Source organism: Echeneis naucrates, chromosome 21, assembly GCF_900963305.1.
Source record: "Echeneis naucrates chromosome 21, fEcheNa1.1, whole genome shotgun sequence".
NCBI classification, from domain to species: domain Eukaryota; kingdom Metazoa; phylum Chordata; class Actinopteri; order Carangiformes; family Echeneidae; genus Echeneis; species Echeneis naucrates.
Genome location: NC_042531.1, coordinates 18,142,718 through 18,153,425, shown reverse-complemented (window position 1 = coordinate 18,153,425; position 10,708 = coordinate 18,142,718). Strand labels below are relative to the sequence as shown.

The 10,708-nt window shown below is 40.9% G+C and overlaps 2 protein-coding genes across 4 annotated transcripts in view; both read right to left on the bottom strand.

Annotated features, from left to right (window-relative positions):
• Nucleotides 1-1,059: 1,059 nt before the first annotated feature.
• On the bottom strand, nucleotides 1,060-2,783 carry LOC115035188 (CAVP-target protein). Its single transcript, XM_029492908.1, has 5 exons — nucleotides 2,690-2,783; nucleotides 2,483-2,589; nucleotides 1,939-2,246; nucleotides 1,382-1,523; nucleotides 1,060-1,198 (listed from the first exon to the last, which is right to left on the bottom strand). Exons 2-5 carry the CDS (start codon nucleotides 2,587-2,589, stop codon nucleotides 1,060-1,062), a joined length of 696 nt encoding a protein of 231 aa, XP_029348768.1. The 5' UTR covers nucleotides 2,690-2,783.
• Nucleotides 2,784-4,114: 1,331 nt separating this feature from the next.
• spegb (striated muscle enriched protein kinase b) overlaps nucleotides 4,115-10,708 on the bottom strand; it is a 31,484-nt gene continuing 24,890 nt past the window's right edge. For all 3 annotated transcript variants that reach the window (XM_029530224.1, XM_029530225.1, XM_029530226.1), the window contains exons 34-41: nucleotides 10,519-10,641; nucleotides 9,461-9,625; nucleotides 8,394-9,216; nucleotides 8,025-8,264; nucleotides 7,724-7,947; nucleotides 6,773-6,848; nucleotides 6,339-6,488; nucleotides 4,115-6,212 (exon numbers count right to left, since the gene is read on the bottom strand). In XM_029530224.1, the coding sequence (XP_029386084.1) occupies nucleotides 5,954-6,212; nucleotides 6,339-6,488; nucleotides 6,773-6,848; nucleotides 7,724-7,947; nucleotides 8,025-8,264; nucleotides 8,394-9,216; nucleotides 9,461-9,625; nucleotides 10,519-10,641 (2,060 nt within the window). In that variant the 3' untranslated portion in view covers nucleotides 4,115-5,953. The remainder of the gene's footprint in view (nucleotides 6,213-6,338; nucleotides 6,489-6,772; nucleotides 6,849-7,723; nucleotides 7,948-8,024; nucleotides 8,265-8,393; nucleotides 9,217-9,460; nucleotides 9,626-10,518; nucleotides 10,642-10,708) is intronic.

Sequence of the window (10,708 nt, the reverse complement as noted above, 5' to 3'; positions counted from 1 at the left end):
AGTTTGTCCGGGAAAATCTGTTAAATGTTTCTGTTTCATCATTATTTTGGACACGCGTGTAAAACGGATAAATCGAGCCTCAGTTAGAGCTTCCTTTATTTATATGGTGATTATATTTCGACTTTGTGGGGTTTAAATGAGACGATTGTATTTGGCGGTGATTGTTTTGAAAGTTTGGTCGTGAACAACTCCGGTCAGGGGCCGCCTTGAAACCGGCCGAGTGAAAGAGGAAGTGAGGGACAGTGTTTAAAGTGCCCACACCTCAGACCAAGGTGACTGTCTGCTCACTGCTTCAATTACAGTTAGTGGAACATGCTCCATCAGAAAATGCACAGCAACATCAGTCCAAAGACAGTAAAATATATTTAGAAAAAACAACACAACCAGGAAATGTGTTTTCGGAGGAGACTTAAAAACAGATAGTTACAGTCTCAGGTGAGATTTCCACTGTGTGGTGGCTCGAACACAGCATAGTCACTTTAAGTTGCGATCCTTGACACTGGGACCGCCAACAGTCAAGGTTTGGGATTTTTGTAAATACTTATTTACCTACATTAAGGCCAGTATTTATTTGAGCTTTCAGTTACTCAGCTGAAAGTTGATGAAAGTTACAAATCGAGTAACTAACATGCCGCTGCCAGAGGGTCAGGATCAAGTCCATGGTCATGGCTAAACAAATTGCTTGTCTGTCCCAGTCTCTCCTTACAACACAGGAAACTGACCTTGTTCTGAATAGACTTCAATAATATCATCAACCAAGACATGAAAGTATAAATACAGCAAGGTAAACAGCATTTTGTTTTCTCATGTTCCTTTTAGTAAAATACTGAAAAGTATTATCTTCTTATCTTCTTCTTTTTACCATTTTCTGATATTTCACTTACCGTCAACGCAAAATGCTTTCTCCAAGCATTAATTGTACATAACCATAAATGACCCACAAATAACACTGGAAAAAAATCTTTGCTTTTTAATTTGAGGTTAGGTGAAGTTATATATATTGTCCACTGGACTGTGCTGTTAGAGAGGATTTGCTCATGGTGTTTGCATGAGGCAGCATTAGAGGATGTCCACACGAGCAAAGGACTGGTCTGTGCCCAGATTGTTCTCCACAAACACCTCATACTTTCCAGCATCAGACACCTTTGCATTTTTGATGGTCAAGATTGTGTTGGTGTCTCCGACATCAAAGAATACCCTAAAAGACAAACGACAGCAGCTCTAATACCACCAAGTCTGTTGCTATTGTGACCCATTCATGGTCATGCTGCCACTGGTGGGAAATGCATCTCAACAGTACATGTGCACGTATGCAGAAGAGACATCTTAATATGTACATACAGATTAATACAGTCTTCCTTCTGACTGGAGTCCCTCCTACCTGTCGTCTTCTTCAATGTCATCTCCATCTTTGAGCCAGGCGACATCAGGAGGAGGCTCTCCACTTATTTCAGCCTTGAGTACAACTGTTGTCCCTCTCTTAGCCTTGATGTTGTCAGGACCTTTGGAAACTTTGGCAGGGACTGAGAGCATGATGAAAAGACTTGATCAGCTACATGATTTGTTAAATATAACCAACTAATATATTGCCTCAAAATGCAGAAGGCACTTTACTACTGAAGGAACATAAGATGATAATGTTAAGTTCTTTATAGCATTTTCCAGTAAATAAATCATTATTTAAAGTCCAATTTTTATACTAGACAGCAGACATCTTTTATCTTTAATTTTATCATAATATGAGTTTACAGCCTGTGTCTTGATAGCTCGGTTTCGTGTAAAGACTGAAACAGTCGGATTAGCAAGCCTGTTCATGCCCACAGGTAACAAAAGTATACAGTGTTGAATTCCTTTAAGTTGTTTTAGTAAAATCCCACAATCTCTAACAAATTGACAAAAGATTCTACCCCACTGCAAAGCACATCAACGTGTACACACCCTCCACTAGAATACAAGCAGACCCTGATGTCTGTCCAAATGGATTCTTAATGGTGACGGTGTATTTTCCCAGATCTGCCAAAACTCCATCTCGGACAACGAGTGCCACAAAATCTGGGTCTTCAAACACGTAGCGGTACTTGGGTCCATCATTCAGTTCTTTGCCATTCTTGTACCAGACAATGAAAGGGTCTGGGAAAGCGCTGACCCTGCACTCCAGCTTTGCAGCACTGCCCTCGACAAGGACCACATCCTTCAGCTCCTGTAGGATCTTCGGAGGGCCTTTCTCTCGCAACTCTTTACGTGACCTATATGAGAATCACATAAATTCAAAACAGGGTCCAAAGATTTTATATTAAATGGGCACAGTATGTTTCAAACAAACTAGTCTCATTCAAATAACTATAAAGGCAAAACTGTTTGCTTTTGCTCCAAACCCTGTTATTCATCAAACAGGGATAACCACACAGACTTTTTGAATGCTCAATTGTCAATTCAACTAAGCTTAAATGTCAGTGACAACAGACATTGGAGATTTTGATACCTGTGTCCGCGATACGAGGCTTGGATTTGGATAGCAGCCTCCTGGACCTGAGGATCATTGATGTTGATAGTGCATCCAGGAGGGGGGGCAGCCTTTGCTTTGGACATCTGCAGCAGTCAGAGTTGGTTAGTATAAGAAAAAAAAGAACGCACCACACTATATGCACCTGCAGGAGTATCACAGTAAAAAGTCACTCAGATTGGTTACCTTGGATGATCTGTACTGCTTGTGATCCACTCCAGAGTCAGCAAATATAAAAAGGCGTCACGCTTTATATCTGGAGGTCAGGAGGGGCTCTGAGGGTATTCAAGGATCAAGGCAGACGAATCATAACCCAGAAGTCCCTTTTCCTTCTTTGGATATTAGGCAACTCTCAAACATGACAAGGCTGATGCCTGAAGACTGAAGATGCACAACAAATGTTACAGAGACATTTTCCCTTCCTTATATAGCATCCATGCCAAACACTCAGGAGAACGCCTGGAGCAGTTAATAGTTTAAGTTGTGGTTGTTTAAATAGTAGAGAAAGTATGTTGAAATATGAGATGTCCCTTGCGAGAATGAGCGCATAAGTGTTGTGAAGGAGTGGTACAGCCTCAGTCCATTCAAGTATCTTTTTCCCTTTTAGCAATAGGAAATTCAGCATTAACAGTTTCCTGCACCTTTCAATATCCAATTTTCATCAGCTGTTGAAATAAAGTGCTGCAGTGAAATTCATATATCTATCATATTTACTTTATTGTTCATAGCTTTAACAGTTGTCATGCCTTTTCCATGCCAGATTCGGAAAATTTCACAAAATAAAAAGCAGAAGCTGTAACAAATACAGTCACTCAATAAATAAACAAATTGTGAAACACACACACACACACACACGCACACACACACACAAAGCAGTCACATTCATATAATCAAAATACTAGTCGTTCATTTAGCAGACTATTTTCTCTGTGGGTCTAATATCCATCACGAGGCACTGCAACACATTCCACAAAATACGGCGCAGGGGTTTTAATACAAAATGTGGAGCGTTCAACATTTCCTCAAAACCCTGTCGCCGGCTTACAAGCAGCTGCTGCTTCATTTCACTTGAGTGAAGAACAGAGTTCATATATTGCACAGAATTGTATGCAACAATGCATTTCATGCTGATTTTGCATGTTTTCATTCAGGTTTAAAACAACAACTCTTTTAGTGATTCACTTACGCTCTGCATAGGAAAATGACTGAGCCAAAACAACAAAAAGCAGCAGAGAAAGACAGTATTTATCTAGCAGTAGCTTCAGAGTATATAGAACTAGTAAAATCATTTCATAGAAGTGCCAGTAGCTTCAGTAAGTCAATACACTTATTAAAATAACTCTGGCTTGGAGGTGATGTGATGCAGTTTTCTACCAAGCAAAACACTCCTTGTGCTAGAGATACTTTATGCTTGATTCAAAATGAATCCAAACAAAATAAGTATGCAATTATGCAAATCGTTACCTGATACCAGTCACCTAAATGTGACAACAAAATGATCCAAAAAAAAAGAAAGAATAATTATAATTCATTAAATAAAAATCTGGTGTGTGCAAAAGTCTCCCATGCTGGTCTGAAAATTTGAATTTGCCATCACAAGGCAAAGCAATATCACAGAAACAAGACAACTCCAGTCATTTATTTACCATAAAATTACAGGGATAACTCAATATGTCGCTGGATCAGATGGAAGATTAGACTAAAAGTCAAATCTTTAGGATGAACCATCTTCAGCATAAAGAGACAATGACTGCAGATATATTCTCACAGGTAGGCTAACAATATATTTGCAAACAGGTTATAATGTAAATCTGTTGTTTTCTCATCTCTGATATTTCAGAACATACAGTACATGGCTGATTCATATTATACATTGACTTCAGTTAAGTCCACTCTTGTAATGGTTTGAAAATCAGCTAGTGACAATGAGTCCACTGAATTACTCTCTGTTGATGATGAAAATAATTTGGAAAATAATTTTATTCACGTTATTCTCCTTATAGACTATGGAATAAGAGCTTCTTAGATGTGTATGTGTTGTATCATATCTTGAGTCTGTATGAACTGGAAAATAACAGTGGATGACACATGATTAGGGGAATAAATCACTGAGCACTTCTGTTAATAGTAAGAGTAATGCTTATTCTGATCAATTCCATCTCCTATTTTGATTATAAAATTGTTTCCTTTTAAAAACTCTTGTGAAAACTAAAGAAAGCAGTAGGTGTTGAAATGATAATTGAAATTAAGAACTAAAACACTCAGTATTGTCTTAATCAACATCCTACCTCAACGAACTGTCCACGCTGATTAAGCCAACTTTCTAAGGGCACTTAGGGGCATCCCAGTATCACCACTGGGTTACTCAGTTTACCAATAACGCCCCAAATAATTGAAAATTTAATTAGGGTATTGGCTGCAGGTGACTGGGCACTACTTGTAAACCACACTTAAGTAAACTAAGGACAGGACAGGATCATTGAAAAAGTGATATTCAATTGAAAGTCAATTTGTTTGTTAGCTTAACTGTGGAAGCAGTCTCTGTTCACACAGTGACAAGAATTGTGCTGCCCTTATCACCACTTAGAGCAAGGATGAAGAGAAATTCTGCCTCTTAGAATGAGACAACCTCATTTCTTAACATCAGGGATGACGTATGTGCTGATTGAGAGAGTCATTTTTTTATAGCCCTTATAGAGAAGCCTCCAATAAATATTCGGAACATGAGGTAAACTCCCTCTATCTGGTGCTGCTACAGTCTTGTGGTTATTTCAGGTGCTGTGGTCATATTGAAACCCAGGCAGCAGACACTACACTGCTTCATTAAAGAGACAAATTGAGTTAGAGGAGAGAAATTGTCTTGAATCGGGTTACAGACTGAACCTGTCTTCATTTGGCTGGTCAGGAAACATTGAATACATTGAGACTGTCAAAGACAGAGAGAGTAGAGGTGTTACTATGGAAAAGGCATCAGTGTTTGAGCAGTTCTAGATTATGTTTGAACCTTGTGAATAACTTGAACTTCAATAACATCAAAGACAGCATGACGAGCTGTTTCAAAGTATTAATACATGCCCCCTCTAATCATTGTAGGATTGACCCTTAGAGAAGAAGTAATAAACCCAAAATATAAGCAAAGTTACAAACCTTGAGGTACTAACTTGAAGACACCGTTCTGCCCTGTTTGAACAAGGTCCACATTAGAAAAATTGCAGCCGGGCTCTGATTGTAGGAGATACGAGTTCCTTAGGTGTGAAATCAATCCTTTAGATTTACAACCAGAAAATAAAAACAAAACAATGTTTCTGTTTATCACAGTCACTGCTTGAGTTCAACATCTCAGACCTGAAAGGGACCTCTCCGACCCAGTGGCCCAAAGTCTTGTCTCTTTCTGAAGACCTTTCCAGGATCCATGCAGTCCTACCTAACCGGTGTGTGAAAGCCTTCCTTTCACTGGGTGAAAGGTGTGGTCGTGGGTGAAGGTGGCACATTTGGCATGATGGGGCTGGTGGGGCTTTGTGCCGAGCTTTTGTAGGAACGCAGGAGAACCTTGTGCTTGGTGGCTGCCTCCTCTCGCTTGCGCTGCTGGTCCACCAAAAATTCCTTGAGACGGGTAGTGGTGAAGGTGAGGGTCTGCCTACGAAGCCGCATCAGGTAGGCATCCTGAAGCCATGAGTTATTGAAGCAGTCCTTAATGGATGGACGGGCCCTGTTGAAGACCGGACAATGAAGAACCAACTTTTCATGGGAGTTGTAAAATTAGAACAAAGGTAAAAGTCTGTATGTTAAGGTATCAGTCATTCTCTGCAATATTGGAATTACATGTTCAGCTTACCAAGGGTAGCTACAGAGGATCTTTTTAAGAAACAGAGAGGCACTTTGGGACACATTCTGGTAGAGCTTAGAGAGGTCAAACTTTGCTGCCTGGATCCTGGCTTCGGTCTCTTGAGGATCATTTTCCACAAAAGGCGACCTGCCGCTTAACCTGGAGAGTCAGGTCCATGATCACAGTCAAAATAAAATCTCCCCAAACGTGTGGATGATGCATGATAAAATCTAAAATTGTTCATTAAGTTGGTTGGGAATGACTGGACCAACAATGGATCAATCAAATGGATCAACAATCTGTAATGTTACAATTTATATTGAGACCTGAAATCCGAGCAAACACAGCAGACATGTCTCTTCATCGGGTTGCACCTGAGGAGCATCATTACTTGTCTATTTAAGGAGGAGCTGCTGAGTGCAGGCTGAGAAAGCAGTACTCACATGACAAAGGTCAGTACGCCCACACTCCAGATGTCAGCTGGTGGGCCCACGACATCCCCTTTCAGCATCTCTGGAGCTGCAAGGAGGGGAGATCAAAAAATGTGGAGCACAATTTCATGTATTTTAACTTTAATCTTCAGCTTCTCTTTGTATCACAACAGCTATACTTTTTAAATTGTGATATTATTTTTTACTACTTTACAAAAAGCCAGAATGCACAGTTTGTTTGTTTTTTTTTTAGTTTATAAAGCCCTTTTGTTTTCATAGCTGGAGCACACCCACTGATGAAACAGTTACATAAAGCTCCTGGAGAAAGCAGAAATGACAAGATCCTTTTTAATAGAATATAACAGCACTGTGTACTGAGATCATGTTGTTGTCCAATTTTCTTAGCAAAACAAGTTATGAACACACCTGTTAATATGGGTAAATTGTTAGCATTGTGTTAATAAAACTGCATAAACAAAAAGTAAACAAATCCGGTCAGACATTTTGTCAGTAACAGAAAAGGTTATATTTGATGTTTAGACCTGAGTTTACATGATCCTGCAGTAGTTCCTGGTAATTATCAGCTTGGATCTGATTGACAGGTAACCCAACATATTTTCACACATTTCTCTTCTGAAACTTCTCTCAGTGCAAAATCACAGTACTGTCATCTGCCACCTGTCATCGCAACTACAACTTCCCCTGGGAGTTAGCTGAAGCTCGGAAAAAAACCCCAAAACAAAACCCCCCAAGACAATCACTGATCGAACTATCGAATGGAAACTTGCAAAGCCAGTGTTTAAGTAGTTAGAAGAACAGATTGAGCCTTACTCTTCCTCCTCTGTGTCCATTATGAAAAAAAAAAAAAAAAAAAAAAAAAAAATATATATATATATATATATAAACTTTAGTTATCAATATTTTCAGGACACTGAAAATAGACTGGAGAAAATGGAATCTTACACATGTAATCCAGCGTTCCAATAGGAGGGTTGAACTGCTTGAGGAAGAGAGGGTTGAAAGTCTGGGCACTGCCAAAGTCTATGATCTTGATGACATTCATGTGGGTGACAATGATGTTCTCCGGCTTGATGTCCAGGTGGAGGATCCGTCGGGTATGGAGGTAGTCCATGCCCTGGAGGACCTGCGTGACATAGGTCACCACGTCATCCTCGGAGTAACGGAACCTGAGAGAAAGCAGCTTGTTAGAGGACTCGGGGAGGAATATGCCCAACCACATTAACACTACATGTACAGGCTTCACCTGTCTATGAGGCTGTAGAGCAGCTCCTTCCCACTGCAGTACTCCGAAATGAGCACCAGGTAGCGTGGTGTGACATAAGCTTCATGCAGAGCCATGATTCGGTCGTGGTGAAGGGACTTGAGAATGTCATATTCCTGCAGCACTACCTGCTTGTTGTCAGCCTCATATGGAACAATTTTGGCCATGAAAAGGTTTCCTGTGGCATTTTCCCGGCACTCCCGGATCACACCAAAACGACCCCTGCAGAGAAGAGGCCACTAATCACACATCTGATGTTGATGTCAGGGCACATAAAGCCTTAAATGCCTGATGAGGATGCAGACTGACAAACTTCATATCATTGGATTTTCCTCTTTAAATAATCATTACCTTGCTTTCTCATCCATGAAGGTGTAAGGTTTCTGTGGCACTCCCTGGCGCAGAGATCCCTCTGCAGCTTTGCCCATTGGTGTCCTGCGTCCCGATGGTGTGACCCGTCCTGATGGCGTGACCCGTCCCGATGGGGTGACACGTCCAGATGGAGTATTCCAGGTGTCCCCTCCCTGCAGCACAGGTGTCAAGCTCTGCACCACCACTACCGGTGGTGAGATGGTTGCAGGAGTGACTGAGGGGGTGGGGGCTGCCGTGCTGGAGCTGGATTGGGAAGGTGGAGTAACTCGTGCAGTTGCAGCTGGAACGTACATTGGCACGGAGGAAATAGGCTTCCCAATGGCTGGTGCAGGTGTCGGTGCAGGAGAGGGGGATTTGCTGGCAACAGGGAGGGCTGCCAGTGCAGGACTCTGTGGTTTGGGGGGAACAACGGGCGGGGACGCCAGCCTGGTTTGGGGTTTGCTCACGCTGATGCTAAGGGTGGTTTTAGCTTTTGCTGCTGTGGCTTGGACGCTTGTGGTGGTCTGCGCAGGTTGTGCCTGTGCAGAGGGGGCTGAACTTGTAGTGACAGGGGGAGCAACAGCGGGGGGGCTAGAATCTACCTGGGCTGCAGGTTTGATGGTTTTTGGAGAAGGAGATTTGGCCAGAGTCGGAGCTGATGTAGAGGGAGGTGCGGGTTGGGCTAGTGTCACTATTGTGGCTTTACTAGGAGCGGGTTTAATGGGAGGCACTTTCATAGAAGACATCATCACCACAGGGGCAGGAGGAGAAGTTGCAGGCACAGTCTTGACCACCACAGCTGCAGTGGATTTAGCTGGTTCCACTGGAGGAACAGAAGAGTGAGGAAACACCTTAAAGGCCTGATGTGACAAACATTAAATTGGTTGCTCTCAATCTAGCTCAGGAATGGTTCATATTTTGTCATGTATGCGGTAAACACCACAGGTCATTACGCTTTGTCTGTCTGATATATACAGTGTCATGTAATGAGCTTATTATTATTCATCATATATTATTATTATCATTGTGTTTGACTGCCATATTTTCATAAAGAACAATACACATACCTGTAGAATCCAGGCTCACGACCTCTGAGAGGTTGCTGTAGGGCCCCTGACCAGCTTTGTTGACACATGCCACCCTAAACCTGAAGGAGCACCCTGCTGGCAGGTCACCCACATTGTAATAACAGTCTGCCACCCCTGTTGCCACGATCAGCCAGTTTCTCTCACCTGGGGAGTAACCAGCATAAATGTTCACATTATGAATTCAGCTACAAAGATCCTACTTTTTCTTTGGAACATAAAGTTATAATATTAAAATTTTCCACATTTGAATGTCTACAATTTAACAAATTCATGCTACACATGTTTTGAGTTGCAGGATTCCAACAATTTTCATCCCTAATTATTTGGTCGCATCTCTGCTCAAGTGACAGCATTGTGATTTCCCTCCAGATGCTCAGAATTAAATCCAGTAAATCCAGTTTAAAGACAATTTTTTTTTTTTTTTTTTTTTTTTAGATCTTAGTCGTTTTCAAGTATATATTTGAAGTGGATGAGGGATTCTATTACTGGATGACTGGCTCTAATATTATCAGAGGGAAAAGTCCTGTATCCATCAATGAGCATGCTTTATTATTCTTTATTTGCTGTTTCTATTGGCTTGAACCCTATTTTCTATTGTTACAGCCTTTAATTGACAATGATAATCTTTAAATGTGCATCTACAATGAACAAGCCAGCCTCTTTTCTCCTGTGTATTGATAATAATATTGTTTATTACAGAGAGAATTCATTTTCAGTTTCATCTCCATCTAAAAGTAATTTGTATTATTTAAGTGGCCTTGCTGATTTTGTTTTCATAAGAACAATTGTCGATTGTGTGCTGCACACCGAAACATGTCTTGTTTATTTATTTAGTTGATTTAAAAAACAAGATGAAATTTTCATGTAGCATTAAGGTTAAAGCCATATATATTTGAAACCACATGTAGACAAAGACCTCATTATGCTTGTGTTGTTGTAACCCTCTCAAAACTACAATGGAACATAAAAATAACTGGAAAAGAATTGAATGGGAAGCACAAAATTTACTATTATGAAAAAAAAAAAAAACCACTAACCCTCTGCTCTCCTCTCTAGGGAGTATGTGCAGGGGGCCAGGGTGTCTGAAGGCCTCCACAGAACTAAAGCAGTGTTGTTGTACTTCTGAGGAATCTCAGGGGTCCCAGGACGATTCGGTAGGCCTGTTAAAAGACATGAAAGTTTATAGAACGAATGTATTTAATCATGTACATGCCATCTGTCCATTGG